Source organism: Zootoca vivipara, chromosome 15, assembly GCF_963506605.1.
Source record: "Zootoca vivipara chromosome 15, rZooViv1.1, whole genome shotgun sequence".
In the NCBI taxonomy this organism is placed as follows: domain Eukaryota; kingdom Metazoa; phylum Chordata; class Lepidosauria; order Squamata; family Lacertidae; genus Zootoca; species Zootoca vivipara.
The window spans coordinates 28,378,377-28,400,713 of record NC_083290.1 but is presented as its reverse complement, the minus strand read 5'-3'; the positions used below and the strand labels follow the sequence as shown (position 1 = coordinate 28,400,713).

At 45.4% G+C, this 22,337-nt stretch overlaps 1 protein-coding gene across 3 annotated transcripts in view; it reads left to right on the top strand.

Annotated features, from left to right (window-relative positions):
- Positions 1-7,561, top strand: part of CADM1 (cell adhesion molecule 1) — a 282,413-nt gene extending 274,852 nt beyond the window's left edge. For all 3 annotated transcript variants that reach the window (XM_060268441.1, XM_060268443.1, XM_060268442.1), the window contains 2 exons: positions 2,763-2,894; positions 4,310-7,561. In XM_060268441.1, coding sequence (XP_060124424.1) covers positions 2,763-2,894; positions 4,310-4,428 — 251 coding nt within the window. In that variant the 3' untranslated portion in view covers positions 4,429-7,561. The remainder of the gene's footprint in view (positions 1-2,762; positions 2,895-4,309) is intronic.
- The last annotated feature ends 14,776 nt before the right edge of the window (positions 7,562-22,337 follow it).

Sequence of the window (22,337 nt, the reverse complement as noted above, 5' to 3'; positions counted from 1 at the left end):
TGTGTGCTCCTCCCCCTGCCCTGCTTGTAGCATTTTCCAGGAAATTTTGGTGAATCCACCTGAAAATCGATGGGGACAGGACAGGTGGAACTTCTAGATCTTACCAGAATGTGATAGCATCTTTAATTTCACACGGACTTAGACCTTCCCATGGTAGCTCAGTAGCATAAAACAGCTATGACAAGATGCTGCCAACTGAGTCAAGCTGTGATCACAGAGACACTGGGAATGTGATTGTTGATCAAGCAACACGATAAGCCCTTTAATTGTGGGAAGCATTTAAATACCTTTTTCATTTAAATATTCATGTGCAGTTTTTTAAAATAAATGTTTCTTTACTCCGGATCCTGGTATTATGGAAGAATTGCATTTTCCCTTGTGATCTGAAACTGTTTGGCCATTTGGGATTTGTTCACTCTCCTCCTTGAGAAACTTGTTCTTAAGAGCTGTCCTACTGAGGCAATTTTTTTGTTGCTCTGCCTCTGTGCCACATTTTGACCCTGCATAAACACTACTCCCCCAGGAAATGGGAGATAATCTGGAGCATACTCTTCTTTCTTCTGAGAGCCAGTGTGGTGTATTGGTTAGGAGCGGTAGACTCGTAATCTGGGGAACCGGGTTCGTGTCTCCGCTCCTCCACATGCAGCTGCTGGGTGGCCTTGGGCTAGTCACACTTCTTCGAAGTCTCTCAGCCCCACTCACCTCACAGAGTGTTTGTTGTGGGGGAGGAAGGGAAAGGAGAATGTTAGCCGCTTTGAGACTCCTTCAGGTAGTGATAAAAGCGGGATATCAAATCCAAATATTATTATTTTTTCTTACCGTATATTAAGAGATGTCTTATGCAGCGTACCTGCCATTTGCAGGAGATGGTCATGCAAACTAGTTTGCCTCCTCTCCATGATTCACCTTTTGGGCTTCCCTGGGGAATGGAGTCTTGGGACCCTAGTTAAACGTCTGGCAGGCAAATAACACAAGAGCTGTCCCAAAAGCAAGTCCGCTTAGCTGTGGGAGAAACTCGTAATGCAGAGCTGAACTCATGGGGTACGTTGCCAAAGAGCACTTTTACCCTGCTCCCAGCAGAGCAGTGGTTGTGCTCCTGTTTTGTGCGGACTTGCAAGCTTGCCATATGTGCTGCTGGTGCTCATCCTCAGCCGACAGTGCGCAGGGCCCTTGAGTTGCATGGTAACCGTGTGTGGTGGACTGCTGCTGATCTTAGCCCACTTCTCGATGCCCCGACGTGAACCTCGGTTTTTCCTCTTTGCGGTTTGAAAGGTGGCGGCGGTGGCGGCGAGGAACGCTCTGAAGGACCCTTCTCTTAATTGAAACTGTTTTTAATTAAACCGTTTTACAGCGCTCTCAGTCACGAGTTATTTACTTACATCCTTTGGTGCTTAATCTTGGAGCAGAATTGGAAATATCAATGGAAAGCATAAATTCCCAGCCCCTGGTGCAAGCGTTGTATCAGGTCTCGGCTCCAAAGAGCGCCATTACCTTTAGCTGTCATGGATCTGTACACTTGATCGATAAACTTCAAATATTATTAGAGGTGGAGGCTTCAGAGATTGACTCTGTTCTTTGGAGAGAGGCTGAGATAAATCTTTCTTTTAAAAAATTGACTGGAATTTGCACATTCGCTCTTCCTGGTGAAACGCATTTCTCTTAGGTGCCTGGGCAGCTGCAGGGGGTGGAGGGGCAGATTTATTGGCTGTATGCTTCTTGTAGTGAAAGATTTAAATGGTAAATCCTTCACATATGACTTCACAAATCATGTAATGTTAAAAGAATTTTACCGTTTCTGTTGCTGCTGCTGTGCTTAAAATTGTAAGGGATGGTCAGTAAATCATTTTAATGGAGGTGTCACAGTTGAACTCAATAAAAAAAAAGGGGGGGGGCGGCGACAATGGTTTTAGCTTCCATTCCAAAATGTTAATGTATTAATCAACGAGAGAATAATTGTTTTTTACTACATTATAAATCTCGGTTGCCATTGGAATTGCAGCGAGGGCTGTTGTAGCTGCATTCTTAAATTAAAATTGTTTACATTGCTATACATTAATTTTACACAGCCATCGCTCATTCTGGGTCCGTTTGTGGAATTTCTCCCCAGCCGGGCAAATCCTTCCTCTCCAGGTGGAGGGAAAGGAGGGAGCAGCTTATAAAAACAAATTAATTGTGTGGCAAGTTGTTAAATAAAAAAAATAAAGAAGCATGTCATGATTGCTTGCTATCTTCATTTCAGAGAAATCTTCTGGCGGGGATCAACATCCACAGATTATCAGGCTAGGCTTCAGGAGTGTTTTCTCCTTGAGTCAGCCAGCAATTTCAGAACAGGGTCCCTTTTTTTTTGCATGCACAGTTTGGCTATGTAAATGGTTATTTGAGATGACATCATCTGGGTTAAATGCTGGGGACATTAGCGTGGAAGTTTTGGCAACAACAACAACAACAAAATGATTCAGGGCTCCATGTGCTTCCTTCCTTCCTCTCCCCTTGCCCCAGCTTTGCCCATCTTGACTTGCCCCACTGCATTTGGAAATGTCTCTTATTGCTGCTCTTACTGGTGAGCCGACTAGGCTGGGTTGCTTGTTCTTCTGCCTGAGCTGACTTGCCTGGGTACTCCTATCCCCCCCCTTTGTTAAAAAAAAACAAAAAGCCACACACACTCCCATAAAACCCCAGATGGAAGTGGAGGAGGGTTGTCCTGATATTCAAGTGGCAATTGTTACGGATATTAATACTTCCTGTTTTCTAAATTGTGGCAGATTCTCGAGCAGGTGAGGAAAGTGCCATCACCGCTGTGGACCATGCCGTGATCGGTGGAGTCGTGGCCGTGGTGGTCTTTGCGATGCTCTGTCTCCTTATCATTCTGGGACGATACTTTGCAAGACACAAAGGTAAATCGGCAAGAGTAGGGCTTAACTGAACTCCCCCACCCCACCCTACAAAAACATAGAGGAGGAGTCCATATGCACCTCACAACCATCACCTGTTTAGAGTTTTGCTTGCGAGGGAATGAGCCGCTTGGTGCCTGTTTGCAGCTCCTGCTTTCCCTAATCTGTCACTTGGCTGCCATTTTTTAAAAAGGTGGCTCTTCCTGAGAAAGTCCAGCCAAGTTCAAATCAGAGTGAGGAACCAGGAACCAGTGCTCTCATTCTCTGTATGGGATTGTCAGGAAGCCCAGACAGTTGACTTCACAAAGTTCAGAAGAAGGAGGAAGTGCCCTCACTCTGATTTGAACATGTTTTGCCTTTGTTCCTTAGGTGCTCCTATGAATGTTCATGGGGGTTCATTTCATGTGGACTATTTTCTTTTCTTTTTTGCAAGATGTACCCTTGTTTTAGCTCGACGGGGGATGTCTGCATCAGGAGTGGGATCCAGGTTCCAATTCTGATCCATGGTCATTCTTTTTTAAATGCAAGAAATACATAGAGTTACCAAACTGGACATGCAAGTGTTAATTCTCTAGCAAATGGAAAACTTGAGAGCATTTGGAGGGCTATTGGATATGGAGAGGAGAGGACAACCCTCCACCCATGGCAACCATGCACCAATTGGACCCTTTGCAATTGATGGAATTTGCCTGTATCCCATTTCATAGCCTAGAATCATAGAGTTGGAAGAGACCACAAGGGCCATCCAGTCCAACTCCCTGCCAAGCAGGAAACACCATCAAAGCATTCCTGACAGATGGCTGTCAAGCCTCTGCTTAAAGACCTCCAAAGAAGGAGACTCCACCACACTCCTTGGCAGCAAATTCCACTGTCAAACAGCTCTTACTGTCAGGAAGTTCTTCCTAATGTTTAGGTGGAATCTTCTTTCTTGTAGCTTGAATCCATTGCTCCATGTCTGCTTCTCTGGAGCAGCAGAAAACAACCTTTCACCCTCTTCTATAAGACATCATTTTATATATTTGAACATGGCTATCATATCACCCCTTAACCTTCTCTTCTCCAGGCTAAACATGCCCAGCTCCCTAAGCCGTTCCTCATAAGGCATTGTTTCCAGGCTTTTGACCATTTTGGTTGCCCTCCTCTGTTTTGCTTTGATGCTTATTGCAGTTATCACCGTTTGCCACCTTCAGAGGCAGGGTGCATGGATAGGGAGGGCTCTTAAAACAGTGGCAGGACACCTGCTCTGCATGCCGGAGATTCTGGATTCAATGCTCAGCATTTTAAGGGAACAGGCAGCCATTTGGGGAAGAGACCTCTGCCTGGTGCTCTGCTGCCAACAAGTATATGCAATGCAGACAGTTGGTGCCACCACTATGGAGCCCCCGGCTCAGCCCCTGCTGCCGCTCCTCTCTTTGCAGGTACATACTTCACTCACGAAGCCAAAGGAGCTGACGATGCGGCCGACGCAGACACAGCTATAATCAATGCAGAGGGGGGACAGAACAACTCTGAAGAGAAGAAAGAGTACTTCATCTAGATCCGTCTTGATTTCCATGAGGTGTCCAACTGCGGACAGTTACTGGCCCTGTGTAGAAGATACAGACTGTGATGTTGGAAGTTGCTACCAGCTTATGGTTTTTTGGGTTTTTTTCAACTTTGTCTCTTTTCTGTCTTTTTCTTTCTTTTCCCTTCCAGTGCTGTTTATTTTTATTTTTTATTTTTTTTATTGAATGGTTGGCAAAGTGTGTGGGGAGCATCGAGGATTCCCCGTGTAATAGAGTTCTTTGTAAAGTACATTCTGCTGTTTGACACCTCAGTTCCTTTGGGTTTTTAATTCTCGGGCCGAGTCCAACTTGGATTTAGTTTAGTTCCATCATTTGCAGAAAATTCTGTGCCTTGTTTTATTTCTTGTTTCGTTGGGAAGGGAGGGGTGGAGAGCAGATGGTTTCATGTTCTTTTTTTCTTCCTAGCTTCTCTTGGAATTGCCTGCTGGGGTCCCTTGAAAGTAGACTTGGTTTCTTTCTTTTCTTTTCAGTGTTTTACCTTCATTTTTTTTAAACTCCTGGGTTGTTTTTGGTTGTTGTTGTTGTTGTTTGAAACTGTGTCATCAAAGGAGAACCGGCACACCTTAGATTCCATCGTTTGAAATTCAGTGTATTCATCATCCACCCTACTCCCTTGTCATGAGAGCTTGGAAGAACACACATTTTAGGAGAGCGGTTTGCAGCTGCCCAGGTTTCCAACGCAGCGAAGACAGGCCAAAATAGGCTGAAACGTCCGGAATATGCTCTCTGCTTTTCATTGAGACCCAGAACCATGCTGAGTTACCCGCAAGCAAAGTGGACCCTGGGAGAGAGCAGAGTCTGTTCTTTATTCTAGGTCTATAGACTGGACTCCTCTTTGCTGGACATGCCCATATTGTCTGTACAGGAACAGGGTATTGAGTGCATTTCCCCGGTTCTCGCCCTAAACAGCTGTGACAGATGAGGGCTGCTCCTTTCGTGCAAGTAGGCAAATTTGAGTTGTCGCAGAAGGGAAAGCGGGGAGGGAAGAAATGCGAAGTTCTGCTCTAATTATTTTCTGTTGCAAATGATCCCAGCGCTGGCTCCCAATTGGCCTCGCGTTGCTGTAATTTACAGGAAACAGGAAAAAAGGAAAAACTTTATGATGTGAAAGGAATATGAATCGGCCGACTTCTTTTTCTTTTTCTTCATTATTATGTTATCTGTCTTGGTTTTGTCCCTTCTTCTTCCTCCTCCTCTCTTCTTCTCTTTTGTATCTTGCTAAAGAGGGCACAGAGGGTGAGGGCGCTATGATTGCAGCCTGCAGGTACTGTACATTACAGGTATTGGTCATGCTGAGGTATCCATCCACAGACTGTGTGGAACTTTTCATTCCTTCAGATTTGACTTCACAAAAGGCAGGAGGTGAGAGAAGAAAAGACGCCTTGTTTTCATGCTGGACTGCCCTGCATCTCTGTTCCAGAAAGGTCAGAGCAGAGGTGGAGAAATCAGCATGGAAGTTTTTTTCCCTCCCCCTTCCAGTTACTTAATCCAAACCCTTAAACGCTGAGTGTGTATGAGGAAATCAAGAATACATATATATATATTCTTTATTTCCTTTTCCCTGGCTGTGTACCTTCCAAACGCAGCCCATGGCCTCCTTCCTCAGCCTTAAGAGCCATCTGCCAATAAATTACTGATCCTTACATGATGGTAGTCATGGTGAAGAGATAACTAAAAATAAGTTTACCTTGTGAGTGTTGGAGATCTGAAGCCTCAGGAGGAAGAGAGCCAAGTCTATGTGTCTGCCACTTCCTTTCCTTTCCTGGGGAGCGGGAAACATGGTACCCCACCCCAACCCACCCTCTTGGGGATATATGCTGCTTCTAAACCCTTTTTCCAAAAGGAGAAAGAGATGTGTGATGTGAATCAGGATTTATTTATTTTAATGAGGTACCAGATAAAGGGTTGGCATTCAGAAGAGGCTGGCTCATGAGGGAACCCCTCAGTTCATTAATGAATTAAGGAATTTGAAGAATTAATTTTAGCGATAGTCATGTTACGTACATGCAAAGTTTTATTAGGGGAGAATATCATCTCTAGATGTATTTTAAAAAGGCTTAAAATAGTTATATTTGTGGGTTTTAGGTTTGTTTAATTGTTGGAAGAGCCATTCAGATGCTACCTTTACACACAAAATAAAACTCCTTCCCCCCCCTTCTTTTTCGTACAGCATTTTCCTTCCCCATCCCAACCCTCTCCTTTAGAACCATGAAAACGCAATTGACCTCTTGCAAAGTTTTGTAACATGCCCCTCTTGTTTCTCTGCCTTCTGTACTGCTTGAGACAACAGGTCAACCACATGGAAGGGCAAAGACAGCGATTGAAAAATTGTGGGGGTGGGTTTTAGGGAGGGGGCTTTTTTCTACTCATTGATCACAGAACAGGCATACCGTTCCCTGAGCAGCTCATCTTTGTTTTGAAAAGTGTACAGTCGTGCAAGTGTTCCCAATGTAACTTTGACTTAATAATGTTGACATGTCTCAGGTTCATGTGTTTTGATTGGTGTTTTCCGTCTCAGGTAGATCGCGAAAAGTTTTTGGCCCCCACACGTTGGAAGAGAACACAACGAGCAACCACAACAGGAACTGATGGGTTTTAGTTGTATATCAAGTTTTAAAGGGTTTTTACTTTTCTTTCCCCCTGCCCCCCTGCAAGTATACAGTGCACTGTTTGAAATGTATTGTTAAGTATTGATTTGTACAGGGTTAGATTACAAGGATTTTGTTAAGAGCGGAGAAAGAACAAACTTGTTTCCCGGGGGTTTGCAGCTTGGAGATTTTTCTTGGGCTTTGTGGTTGGGGAGTTTATTTTTTATAACATCAGCAACAGCAAAATAGGAATGTTGCCAAGAAAAATATGGGATGCATAACTGATGCCAAATAAGCTTGTTCTTTACTCACCGCCAGTGACATTTCGTTACTTCTGCCCCCTTAGGCCGATTCTGTTTTAAGGTGTCCATGGACAATGTTGCAGTGTTTAAAAACGCATATTCATATCTTCCCATTCACATTTTGTATTGGTTCATGTATACCATTTTTACAAAGAAAAAGAAGTACTATAAAGTATCTGTCTTCTTAATAAAAACAAATTAATGTTACAAAACTACTTTTCTGTCTCGTTTTGCACTCTTTTGCGGCAGCATCTACAAGGGATGCTCCTAAGTAGGAGGCAGGCTGCCATGTCCTCAGCCCTGTTTTGGGAGCTCACCAGTCCTCCATCCCAAAGCATACAACTTGGCATCTCAGCTTTTCTTAAGCTATCTGTGCCAGTCGCAAGTGCTTCTCTGAGGTCTGCCATGGCTCCCATTCATAAGCTCCTTACTGTGTGATGCAGTGTGGCACCCTCCAAACGTAGACTACAACTCCCATCAGCCACAACCAGCATAACCAATGGAACCAGGCAGAGGGCCTTCTCGGTAGTGGCACCCGCCCTGTGGAACGCCCTCCCACCAGATGTCAAGGAGAAATACATCTACCAGACTATTTTGTTGGAAGCTGCCCAGAGTGGCTGGGGAAACCCAGCCAGATGGGCAGGGTATAAATAATAAATTATTATTATAAGATGGGAGTTGTAGTCCAGCAACAGCTGCAGGGCCCCAGGTTGGCTAACCTTTGTGTGGGCTCACAAGCCCATCCCAAACACCACAGACAGTGGCCTTTCACAAATTAAACATACCTGGTCTGTGCCCGTCACTTTAGAATGGTGTTTTGATTGTTTTTCTCTTGGTGAGACTGTGGGTTGTGTTCTTAATTTCTGGCCTCCCCAAATATCCAAGCAGTGCTTACCTTCTTTGTCACCTTTCCTGATTGTAACAATTGCTTAAGGGCTAACTATGCAGCTTCCTGCCACTGATGCCAGAAAGGAGGCGCTTATCCCTCCACCTGCCTGGCGGCTGTCATCTTCTTGAGCACACCCTGGCAGGTAGGGAAATGTCTCTGTATTCTGGGCTGGCAGAATAGTGTTTGCTTTTTCTTGCTCGGCCTCGTAGTATTTTTTAGAGTTTCCTCTCCCGCAAAATTATTTGTGCAGAAATGCCCTCCAATGTAGCTGTTAGGGGAGGCTTTCCCCTGAAGCCCCAGTGGTTTCCTTCCCTTATTTGGAAAGAAAATAAAGGAAATCTGTTTCCTGAAGGGCAGGCGATGGAGTTATTAGTTTTTCCACTATTGTTGTTGGCTGATGGCATCTCCCGGTACATTGGCGGGTGGCCCTAAGGTGGTGTGTGGGCTCTAATTGGTGCCATCGTTCACCATCCTGCACAAGCAAGAAAAGGGAAACCTTGCTCAATAGAAGAGGCTGTTTTCCTTGGAGAAATATTGTGCTTGGGCTTTCTTCTGGAACACTAAAAACACAGCACCGTTGCTCTTCTCAACACCTTTTTATTTTATTTTAAAATTCTTGTTCTTCAGGCAGAAGAGGGGAGCTGGCCATGGACTTGCCTAGCTCTCAGGAATTGGTCCTCTGCTCTGCCAACCTTGACTGAGGCACAGCTGATGCTTTTGGGGTCTCTCTCTCCTTCTTGATTCCAGCCTCCCAGCCACTTCTGGGAAAGATGACAGGAAGAGGTTGCTAGCAGGCTGCTGAGCAGTGCTTATTTTACCCAGGGTGGCTTGACAAGCCTGCTTTTCAACCCACATTCCCACTACCCCTTTCCCGCAGCAAGCCATTATCCTGAGCCTTGCTGTTGTGGTGGTTGTGTGTGCGTGCGTTGGGTTATATCCTGTCTTGCTTTTGGCCCGCATCTGATTATACCCTAGAACAGATTTTACTCCATCTTACCTTTCCAACCCACGTTTAAAAATGTTGCTTATGTTCTGGCTAACCCTACTGCTGCAGCAGTAATAGCTGCATTTGACAATGGGGAGAGGTGTAGAAACAGCCTTCCAGGGTCCCTCCAACCCTGCTAGTGGCCAGTTCAATGAAATAGACACGTGGTTCCCAATTGGTGGTTTGCAGACCTTAGGGGGTCCGTGGCACCATTCACATAACAAAAACCAACCCAGAGATATCAACATTTTCAAAAGTAAGAGGTCCATGTCTTGGGCTTTTGGAAAATGAGGTTTACAGTGTTTAGCTAAGTGGGAACCACTGGTGTAGTCTATTGTAGTACTTCAGCCCGTATCCATTGCCTCCAAGGTTTGAGGGAGGCACTCTTAAGGATGATAAACTTCTGTAGCTCAGCAGTGGAGTATCTGGTTTGCATGCAGAGGGTCTGAGGTTCAATGACTGGGATCTTCAATTGCGACTGGGGAAAACTCCTACATGAAACCCTGGAGAGCCAGTGCCAGTCAAAACAGGCAATTCCAAGGTAGATGAACCAATGGTCTAAAGCGTCCTATATTTGCAGTGGAAGCCCAGAGGAAGAACGCTAAATTTTCTTGGCGATCAGACAGCAATGTATTTCCACTGGCAATTAAAAACACTTTTTTAAAAAAATTAAAAATTCCTTTCTTTATGATTGACATAAAAATACAAAATGCGAAAAAAGAAGATATTTACAAATTCATACAACACAGCAAATTACAACTAGTTATACTAAGAAAAAAGAATAACATAAAAAGGGGGGGGAGAAAAATTGTTAAGAAGAAAAATGAAAAAATAAGAAAAAAAATTATAAAGTAGATTAAGAATGCATTGCAAAATAACACGTAGATTAAAAACTTCCACCGGTTCCCTGCACAGCACTTATATCTAAACAATAATATTCTGTCTTTTTATCATCACATTTTAATTATTTTCGACCATAACTTTAACCCTTTTCTTTTGTTTCCTACAGAGTTAATCTAAGCACAGCCAAGTTTTTAAAAACACTTTTGTTCACCCAGGCATTTGTGAATTGCTCTTGGTAGCTCATTTACTCCATTTATTGTGTGATTTAGCCTTTAGATTTTTATTTGTTTGGATGAAAGTTGTGGTATGATTCTGTGGTGTTGTCTGGATTTTGCTGTACACTGCTTTTGATCTAGAAATTGCCAGTGAAAGAAAGAAGACAGGGAATGCTTGCGCAAACTGAGGTAGCCCTTGGTCTCTGGTTTGTGTCCAAACTGTTAACCCTAGAATCAGAATTATAGAGTTGGAAAGCCCCCCCCCCCAAGGCAATGCAGAACCCTCTGCAATGCAGGAATCGCAGCTGAAGAATCCCTGGCAGATGGCCATCCAACCCTCTGTTTAAAAACTTCCAATGAAGGGGAGGCCACCACCTTCTGTGGTAGCCCGTTCCATTGCTGTCAGAGAGTTCTTCCTAATGTTAAGTTGGAATCTCCTTTCTTGGAATTTCAATCCATTGGTTCGGGTCCTACCCTCTGGAGCAGCAGAAGACAGGCTTGCTCCATCTTCCATGTGACATCCCTTTAGATATTTGAAGGTGGCTATCATATCACCATAGGGACACGGGTGGCACTGTGGTCTAAACCACTGAGCCTCTTGGGCTTGGCGATCGGAAGGTTGGCAGTTCGAATCCCCGCGACGGGGTGAGCTCCCGTTGCTCTGTCCCAGTTCCTGCCAACCGAGCAGTTCGAAAGCACGTCAAAGTGCAAGTAGATAAATAGGTACTGCTCCGGCGGGAAGGTAATAATAATAATAATAATAATAAATAATAATAATAATAATAATAATTTATTATTTATACCCCGCCCATCTGGCTGGGTTTCCCCTGCCACTCTGGGCGGCTTCCAACAGAAAAATGAAATAAAATAATCTATTAACCATTAAAAGCCTCCCTAAACAGGGCTGCTTTCAGATGTCTTCTAAAAATCTGGTAGCTGTTTTTCTCTTTGACATCTGATGGGAGGGCGTTCCACAGGGTGGGCGCCACTACCAAGAAGGCCCTCTGCCTGGTTCCCTGCAACTTGGCTTCTCACAATGAGGGAACCGCCAGAAGGCCCTCGGTACTGGACCTCAGTGTCCGGGCAGAACGATGGGGGTGGAGACACTCCTTCAGGTATACTGGACCAAGGCCATTTAGGGCTTTAAAGGTCAGCACCAACACTTTGAACTGTGCTCGGAAACATACTGGGAGCCAAGGTAAATGGCGTTTCTGTGCGCTGCTCTGGTTTTGGTGTTCTGTTGCGCCAGAAGCAGCTTAGTCATGCGGCCACATGACCCAGAGAAACCGTCTGTGGACAAACGCCGGCTCCCTCGGCCTGTAAAGCGAGATGAGAGCCGCAACCCCAGAGACGTCTGTGACTGGACTTAACTGTCAGGGGTCCTTTACCTTTACCTTTTTATCATATCACCTCTCAGTCTTCTCTTCTCCAGGCTATGTGCTAAGTGCATATAGGCTCCCTGGTTACTACTCCAAAGAACCTGAAGCTGAGCCTCTCATTTCCGTGCGTTTCGGCTAAGCAGAATTTAGGATGTTTCAAAAGAACGCCCCCAGTTTCCATACAACAGCAGCTGAACGATGAAAGTAAGCCAGAGGTCAAGAATGTCAGTCAGTCTGAGGAGCCCTTATTATTTCCCTGAGAAGAGCTGTGTTATATTTCCATCTCCTCTGAAAGCAACTGGAGGTGGGTGGTGGGTTGCTCATCCTTTTCACTACCTGTTGGCTCCACAATCTGTTTGTCAATGAGCGGAACAACATATTTTGTTATTGACCAAGAAGGAGAAAAACAGTGGGACATGTGAGTCTGTTGCATAGCGCAGCCTTTCCTGCTCTTGGGCAGCTCCCTGGAAGATATCTAGCCATCATTATTCCCACATGGACTCCAAATTCATGTTGGGTTTCTCAATTTTTTTTGATTTACTACATTTATATACAACTTTCCAGATAATTTGCCAACCCAAACCAGTTTGCAACAAGAATTAATACGTTGCATATAGAGCAAAACATGGTGCCCAATTAGCATCACAGTTGTGATTAATTCTTGACCAGAGTTGAGCCCCTGCAGGAAAAACATTTGTTGATCAAGCTTTGGGCCCTCCCTGTGGGTAGCGAACTCCCATCACATGTCCAGGAGATTAAGAACTACACAGCTTTTAGAAGACATCTGAAGGCAGCCCTGAATCAGGAAGTTCTTAACGTTTGACGTTTTATTATGTTTTTATATTCTGCTGGAAGCTGCCAGATGGGCATGGTATAAATAATACCGGTAGTAGTACTATTAAAATTGGAGTCAATCCCCATTTAGAATATATGCATCTGTTTTAGTAGCCTAAATCCATGTCATCTAAAGGTTCCTTGGCCAAGCTGAAGGCTGGAAACAGGTGTGGGGAGATGAAATGTCTGAAGTCCTGGCAAATGGAAGACCCCACAACTAATTTCAGTCAAGACGTGGTCTGCATAAAATGGTGTCATGGTGTGGAAGCTTTTGAGGTTCCCACAACGATTCTAATCATGGACCAGAATTACTTTGGTGGCCTGTGGTTTTACAGTGGCTTAGCTATAAAAGGAGAATTCGCCCAGTTTCTGAACCTAATCCTTAAAGCCGCGTCGAATCGGTGCTGGGGAAAACAAGAACCTTAACCGTAGGGGGGAAGGGAATCAAAGCTCGCTGCTCCTTTCTAGAACTCGCCTGCCTCCTTCTTAACATGCACGGCGCCTCGTTGCCTCATATTCCCAACCTGATAGCCTTAAATCTTCCTTAAGTGATATCTTCTCAGGTTAATTAATCTCCAGGCTTAAACTTGCTGTGAGCAGCAGGCAGTCTGTCCTGAAGTCAGCAATGTTACGATTGCATCTCCTAATACTGTTTATCCTGCATTAGTGTTTACTTAAGGAGAAAATTGATCTGTAATTGATATTTCAATCTTCCAGAGCTGATGTTGGGAGAGACTTAAAAGCAGCCTTTTAGCAGCAGACAAAATATTCAAATCTAGGAATTGGGCAGGGAATCGTTGCACGTGTCTCCTTCCTCCACCTCACTTGCCCATCAAGGAATCACTACTGGCATGGGGACCTGGGGGTGCATGCACACTTTTACATGGCTTCAAAAAGGGATGCAACAAGCGCAGAGAGGGAAAGAGGTTTGTCAGTGGCTGCTGGTCATGACGTTGATGTCAATTCTCCATGTTCAGGGACTGGGATTCCACTAGCATGCCGGTTGCTTGGGAGAATGCTGCTGTGCTCACGCTCTGTTTGGAGCCCCTACTATGACTCCTCTGGGAAACTAGGTAGATCCCCTTTGGTCTGATCCAGCATTGTGTGCTTTCCCCGCTTGCCACTGCCAATGCCTCTTTTCTCTCTCTCTTTTTTTTTTATTAATTTTATTTATTACACATAGCTAAAAACAGAGAATGATACATATACATACATTCATACCATTCGTCATACAAGACATGCAAGGCATAAACAAAAAATACAAGAAATGCACAAAAAGTCGATTACCTACATTGGCATGCCTTACCTACACACATTACATTCCTACCTGTAAAACTTTATTACTAATATTATAATCAAATTTCTCATCAAAGTACGAAAGTCCAATAGAACAATTTTAAGGAAAGTTCGATAGGAGGAGAAAAGAGCAATAGACAAGCTAGACAGCAACTAAGGCTTCACCTGAGATATCTTTTTAGTATTAATAGAGAAGATTTGAAGAGGTATCTCAGGAAAGGGAAATACAAGAAAAAGCTAAAGAACGAAAAAGAAAGAGGGAGAAGAGGAAAAAGAAAAAAGGCAAAAGGAAAAGTAAGAGGAGAGAAAAGAGAAAAAGGAAAGAAAAAGTCGTGAGAAAAGTAGGAAAAAAGAACAAAGAATAAAAAGAAAAAGGAGAAAGGAAAGGCAATTCAGACTGATTCAACAGTCATCTCTCAACTAAATACCTTTCATCTTCTAGCACTTCCACCGCGCTATACACAGGAGTTTACGCTTCAATATTTCTTATACTGTCCTCTAATTACCACACACAGTCTCATTAACCTTCGTACTTGATCCCGATCCCGTACCCCAAATCATTAACATCTTATCCCAAGTACTATAAGGAGAAAAAAAAAAGACTAAACACTCTAAACTTCTTATAAGCAGTCCTGTATAGTTAGTCTAAACACAGCCATGTTCTGTTCCCCACTCCCATATTCCTTAAATAATCGTTGAGGCACTCCCACTGTTTTCTGATCTTGTCTTTAGATTTATTCCGTATCAAATCTGTTAGCTTTGCTAGTTCTAAATATTCACAGAGTTTGTCGACCCATTCACTTCTTGTTGGTGTTCTTGGTTCCTTCCAGGTTTTTGCAATAAGCGTCCTTGCCGCTGTTGTTGCGTATAGATATATATCTACCTTGTCTCGGGGAATATCTCTGTTTAGAATACCTAATAGATATGCTTCCGCTTTTTTCCCATATGAGGTTTTAATTAATTTTTGGGTTTCCCGGTGGATCATCTCCCAAAATAATTTAATTTTAGGGCATGACCACCACATATGGAACATCGTTCCAACGGCCTGCTGACATTTCCAACATTTGTTGTTGTTGTTTTTATTTATTTTTCCTATTTTGGCCGGGGTCATGTACCACCTATAGTGTATTTTCATGAAATTCTCTTTCAATATATAGCAAGCTGTGAAGTTGATTTGCTTTTCCCAAAATTCTTTCCACCGTTCATATTCTATAGGATATCCTAGATCTTGCTCCCATTTTACAATATATTTATTTTTTACTCCCTGCTCCCTTTCCTGATCATTTAACAATCTATACATTTTCGAGAGGGTTTTTTCTTTGCTTATAAGGATTTCTTTCTCAAATCTCGTTTTTGTTTCTCCAAATCCCCTAGTTCTGTAATCTTTTTCGAACGTTGCTTTCAGCTGGAAGTATTCAAGCCATGTTATTCCTTTTGTTTTGAGTTCTTCATATCCTTTAAGCTTAATATCTCCATTTACTTTCTCAGTAATTTCTCTATAAGTGGGCCAGACTTCTTTCTTATAGCATCTTAGTGTGGCATTGGCTTCCACTGGTGAGGCCCACCAGGGGGTTCTGTCTATAATTTTTTCTTTTGTTCTATTCCACACCTCCCATAGGGCCCTTCTTATAATGTGATTTTGGAATTCTTTGTTTTTCTTTCCTTTATCATATAACAAATACCCGTGCCACCCAAAGATTTTGTTTACGCCCTCTAGCTCCAAGATATCAGATTTTTCTAACGTCAACCAATCTTTTATCCAGGTCCAGCAGGCTGCCTCGTAATATTTTGTCAAATCCGGTAGAGCAAATCCTCCAGTTTCTCTTGAGTTTGTTAGTATCTCCGATTTTATCCTCGCCTTTCTCCCCTGCCAGATGAAATTCGTCAGGTCTTTTTGCCACTCTTTTAGATATTTATTCCCAATTATAATCGGGATGTTTTGGAATAAAAATAAAACTTTCGGTAGAATTACCATTTTGAGCCTGCAACGGAGCAAAGCGGAATCCTAATTCAGAATTGCTTGCTTGGTTCAGCAAGTGCTTCCCTGCCCAGGAAGCTTTTTCACACTTGCAAACTCTTCCATTTAGTCGGATGTGATTCTCCCCCCCCCCCTTCAAACCTATTTCTTCAGAGCCTGCCTCTCTGGAAATCAAGCTCCGGGGAAGCTTGAGGAAAAGGGAGACGAAAGCCGTCTTTTGTGCCTACAGAGAGAAATGTCGGGAAAGGGCTGCCTTGCTTCTGAGTTAGCCATTTAGAAATGGAATCAACAACAACAACAACAAATGTTGGCAAAAACAGATGGGGGAAGAGACTGTGGATTGCCAGACTTCACAGGGCACCAGAATGCACTGGACTGCTGGGGCCCATGAGCAAGAAACTTCACTTCAAGGCTGGGACAAGGAAACAGCGGTGGAGGGATGCACTTGCAATCTTAGCATTAGGCAGCAAGAAGCACACAGCTGGAGCCTGTAAGCACAAGTCCTGCTCTGTTAAATCAGGGCAGGGCAAAAGGAGGCCTGGCTCATTCATACTTGCACCACACCTATACAATAATGAGGCTTCATCCGGGCTGCTAATCACATCGGCTGAAGTTGCCCACCCCTTTGCTCTCGTGCTTCTTGCCACATGCAGCTCCAGGTAGCTTGCTAGGCTGAGCTCCATTCTTGGCCCATGAGATTCCAAATGCAAGCCTTTCATGTCTCTCAGCCCAGTTGATGCAGAAGTGCCCACGGAGCGATCATGCGCCTCTGCGCTTCCCCCTTTTGTATGATCTCATGCCTTAATTGGCATTCTAGGATGATAGCTTGGCATTCCACAATTTAGACGTGAGGTGTGTTGCATCATGTAATCCTGCAGCATAAAAGGTGGATTCAAATACCAGGGGACGGACAGCGGCAATGGCGCAGAGCTATTTCTGGGATAAAACAGACAACTCCCAAATCCTCGTATAATGCACCAAATATGCAACAGTAAAGCAGGTTGAGAAAATTAGCTGGATCAGAATTGCCTCTTGTCTGGAAGTTTTTCAGACCTTGGCACAGCAGCCACATGGAGAAGTGTCAACTCCCTAAAACCACAAGAGCCAAGTGTATTATGATGATGCTATTCAAAGGGGGCCTGTGTTCTTTGGCAAAGCTACACGGTGCTTCTACTCTGAGCCCAGATTCTTAGAAATACCTGAAGCTTATGTGGCTGCCAGACCTGAACTGAAAAAAACCTCTCTGTAATCTAATCTGTCTGCAATATATCTTCTTTGGATGACCTCCACCAGGGTTGTATAATTCCATTGAAGCATCCCTACAGATTGCAAAATCAGGAACAACAAAATAAAAATTACTCCCTATAATGTCTCAGACTCATGAATTTAGAAAAGTTACTGCCCAAGAAGATTAAATCAGTGGTTCTCTGCTTGTTGGGAACCCTGGCAATCCTTGGTAACATGTGGACGGTTAACTAAAGAGTTGTCCTGCTGGTGACCTTCGCCTGCAATGTATGGCCACAGTTGGGTTGACTTGGATGTCTCCCATAATGTGCAGTCAGCTTGTGTGGGTCTGTCCTGTATTCCATGTAAACTGCACCTATGGTCATTCTCCTGGTTATTCTACAAGTGTGATATGGAAAGGTTCTTCAAACACAGAGCGTTAGAAAGCCACTGGACCAAATGGCAACGAGAGCATGGGTGTGTATTTTTCTGAAGAGTCCCTGTGAAAAACAGCTTTGGCCAAAGAGGTTTGGTTTTAAAACTCTTTCAGTGTTTGCCCCATCCAAGGGCAAAGTAAGGTAAAGGTAAAGGACCGCTGGATGGTTAAGTCCAGTCAAAGGCAACTGTGGGGTGCAGTGCTCATCTAACCTTTAAGGCTGAGGGAGCTGGTGTTTGTCCACAGACAGCTTTCTGGGTCATGTGGCCAGCAGGACTAAAAACCTTCTGGTGCAACGGGACACCGTGACGGAAGCCGGAGCGCACGGAAATGCCATTTACCTTCCCGCCGGAGCGGTACCTATTTATCTACTTGCACTGGCATGCTTTGGAACTGCTAGGTTGGCAGGAGCTGGGACCAAGCAACGGGAGCTCGCCCCGTCGCGGCAATTTGAACCACCGACCTTCTGATCGGCAAGCCCAAGAGGCTCTATGGTTTAGACCACAGCACCACCCACATCCCCTAAGGACCTTACCTAAGGACAAAGTGCAGCCATAAAAGGTGATGTCCTTGCTGAGCTGAGCTACCCAAGGGACTTTACAGCATCAGTACAGCATCTAAGAAGTCTTCTGTAGGGCGGGATCCAGGTTTGAAGGGCTTTGGGCAAAGTGGTGGGTGGCCTCCAAAGTCAGTGGGATCCCTGGTGAGCTCCCAGGAGCAGCACTCCAATCAGTGCTGGGCTGCAAGCTGCTGTTCGGCTTCCCTACCATGCTCCAGGAGGTCATGGGCAGGCATCAGAGGTGGGCTCTGCCACAGTCATAAGGCCCTGACAACTGCCTGAGGATGCCACCTGCTGATGTCAGACTTGGCTTCCTAGTTAGCTTTTCAACAGGACATGTTGTTGCCCTCTGGAGAAACTCTGGTTTCTGAGGCATCCCGTGCTATTTTGTAAAGGGCCAGTCTCTGTGTGTGTGTGCATGCATGTGTGTCTGTGCGCGCGCACAAAAGAGTGCACACCTGTTCATAACTCACATCTGTTTTAAGGCAAAACATGTGCCAGACCTGCGTTGGATGCAGTGCAGGTCAAATCAGAATGGAAAATGGATCACAGATAATAGAAAATAGAATTGTAGAGTTGGAAGTGACCACGAGGGTCATCTAGTCCAATCCCCTACAATGCAGGATTTTTTTTGCCCAGTGTGGGGCTCGAACCCACGACCCTGAGATTAAGAGTCTCGTGCTCTACCAACTGAGCCATGGGTGTAACTGCAGTGTTGGCACAATGAGGAGTATCTGTCACAAGAGCAAAGTTGGCTGGGAGCAGTTGCATGCAACACCGTTCCTGCCACTTAAAAGTATTGTTTTAAAAATACACATTTCTTCTCATTATGGCTGATGAACAAACTGCATTTTAGCCTTCCACAACTTCCTCTAAATCAGGGGTCAGCAAACTTTTTCAGCAGGGGGCCGGTCCACTGTCCCTCAGACCTTGTGGGAGGCCGGACTATATTTTGAAAAAAAATATGAACGAATTCCTATGCCCCACAAATAACCCAGAGATGCATTTTAAATAAAAGGACACATTCTACTCATGTAAAAACATGCTGATTCTCGGACCATCTGCGGGCCGGATTTAGAAGGTGATTGGGTCGCATCCGGCCCCCGGGCCTTAGTTTGGGGTCCCCTGCTCTAAATGCTTTGGACTCCAGCTCCCATCAGCCCCTGCATCAAACAGCCATGTTGGCCTGGACTGGTGGGAATTGTGGCCCAGAACCAGGTTGACAAAGGCTGCTGTAGCCTGTGAAGACACAAATCCATGCTGAGGGACTTCTGTCCATCTATCTTGGCCAGTGCTGTGCACTTCTTTTATTCTGATCAAGCAAGCAACAGTTTGAAACTGGCCTGGCTCCATCCACCGCAGTCTAGCAACGAATACTTTTTGAGTTTGCAGCTCTCTCTTTTGTATCCTCCTTTGTGTCTTGCACAGTGCTTCCAGGGTTTATGTGCTTTACCGCGGAAGCTGCTGCTCTTGTGTTTTCCACTCCTCTCTCTCTCTCTTTCTCTCTCTCTCTCTCTCTCTCTCTCTCTCTCTCTCTCTCTCTCTCTCTCTCTCTCTCACACACACACACACACACACACAACCCCTCAAGGTGTGCTTGCTTGCCCTACAACTGGGAGCTATGATTAGCATGGCAGCCTTTCTTCCACACAATTGTCCTGCTGCTTTTAAGCCGCAGATATTTTCATAATTTGGAGCTCAAAGAGGCCAGCGAATTCAATGGCTTACCAAAATAAAAATAAAAAACGAGCAGGAGGGCCATCTAATAAGAGATGCAAACACATAACAACCTTCTGCTCTTAAAAGCCACTGTTCGCTTCCATAGCTTCACTGCTCAAAGTTGGATTTGGAGTGTTAACTGCCCCATTAAGAATCCGCTACTTAGCACGAAGCACTCTGCCAAGCCTGGCTTTTGTGGGGGGAAATAGAAAGCATGATAGAGGATTTAGGATCTATTTATGGACTTGTGTTGTTCGTCCCACCCACTGTAGGGCTCTTTTGCCAACAATTCTGGCTAAGGACGGCTTGCGCAGTATGTGTGTTCTTGGGCTGGCTCACCTTTCTGGAACTGTGGAGCCCCGGACCTTGCCAGCATATCAGGGCTTGCTTCCCAAGTGCACAGATACTCCCTTTACTCCTGGCGGTTGCATCCTGCATGTGCCATCTGTTTTGTGCTGTTTGGAGGGGAAAACAAATGTCCTTGCAACAATGATGGTGATTGTATGGGCCCTTTTTGGCTCAAAGGATGCTGCACAAAAGCCTTTGATGAAACATCCACCAGAATCATTGCTGAAATAACCAGCGCTGTTCAGAATTACTTGCTCACGGGGTTGCACATCCAACTATATGAAGCCCAACTATTGGAAAGCAGGGTTGGAACCATGTCATTAAGAAGATGTGCGCTAGCTGGGGTGTGCGCACACGCTGTGCTGTGCTTTGCAATATGAGACAATCTGCACACATGTTCACAGCATCCCCCCCAAATGATAACATTTTGGGGGAATGCATTCATAGCACCATAGAATTGTAGAGTTGGAAGAGGTCCCAAGGGTCACCTAGTTCAAGGTAGGAATCACAGCTAAAGAATTCTGGACAGATGGCCAGCCAACCTATCTTTAAAAACCTCCGATGAAGGAGATGCCACCGCTTTCTGAGGTGGTCCATCCCACTGTCCAACAGCTCTTACCATCAGAAAGTTCTTCCTGGTGTTTACTCAGAATCTTGTTTCTTCTCATATGAGTACATTGGTCCAGGTCCTACCCTCTGGAGCAGCAGAAGACAAGCTTGCTCCATCTTCCATGTGACATCCCTTCTGATAGTTGAAGATGGCTACCGCATCACCTCTTGGTCTTCTTTTCTCCAGGCTAAATATACCTTTCAGAGGGTCATTGTGGCTACTCTAGAGTAACTCCGCTTGAGTCCAGTTTGTCTTTAAAGACTTATTGTGCATAGTATTTACAGTGCAGAGATAGCTTAAAACAGGCATCCCCAAACTTCAGCCCTCCAGATGTTTTGGACTACAATTCCCATCATCCCTGACCACTGGTCCTCTTAGCTAGGGATCATGGGAGTTGTAGGCCAAAACATCTGGAGGGCCGCAGTTTGGGGATGCCTGGCTTAAAACATGACCTCTCAGTTCGAATCAGAATCTGGCAGTGGCGTACGTCTGTTCCTATGCCAGCAAAGTAGTCGGGGCACCCCAAAACACCTCCCCCTTGACCTGCGTCACGGTGCTCTCCTTAACTCTTGCGCCGGAGGGAGTGATACCCTCTCAGCCTCCTCCTGGCCAAAGCGGTGTAATGGCTCTCCAGCATCATGGAGCCCTTGCCTACATCTCTCCTCCCCTGAGCTTTCCCATCATTCCGCACGCTGGCTGCTCTCCCCCTCCGAGTCTCTCCCTTGCCCCCTGGCTGCTTCAGACCAACTGCTGCTCCCTGTGCTTGGTGACGTGGACGTTAGGATGATGGGGGCTGCCTCCCTGTAGGGAGTCACCCTTACAATACCCAACTCCATCAGCAGTTCCTCATAAGAGCAGAGTATCAAAGTGCTTTTCTGATGTCATTATTACTGAGCAATGGGGTTTCGGTTAACTATTAGCTTTAGGGAGAGGTTAAAGGTTGCCAGACAGGGCTGTTAATTTCCAGGTGCAGATAGACTCCCAGCTTCCTTCATCCCTGACCATAGGCCATTCTGGCTGGGGCTGATGAGAGCTGGAGTCCAACAAAATCTGGAGAACCATGGATTAGCCAGCATTGACCTAAAGCAGTGATGGCGAACCTCCGACACATGTGTCAGCACTTTCAGTGACACGCGACCACATGCCGAGACCTCACTTCCAGCCAGCGGCGGAATGCTGCAGGCGACGCATCTCTGGGGGCCTTGTGGACTTCCGGCGAGGCAAGATGGCAGTCGGCACGGAGCCGCGGAGCTCCTGAAAGTGACCAGTGCTGCAGGAGCTGCCGGATAAACCGCCGCCGCCGCCTGGACACTGGGGGCCACCAGTGCAGCAACTGGGAAGCTGCCGGACCCCACCCCCACCCCGCAAACCTGAAGGACGGCCTCGAGGCACTCCGGAGGCCAGAGGAGGAGAAAGGAAGCTCCGGCCCCGTGGCCGCTGCTGCTGCCATCACCCCCGCGGAAAGGAGGGAGAAAAGAAGGAAAAACAAGGCAATGGAGAACAGGGGTTCGCTCACTCCGTTGCCGTCCCCGTCACCCCTGCCTCAAGAGAGAGGAGGGGGCCCTTGGAGGAGGGAGAAGAACCCTGACCTCGCTGCTGCTACTGCCGCCACCTTGTCGCCATCCCGGGAAGAGAGAAGAGACACCCAAGTAAGCTGAAACCCCTTCCCTTTTGCC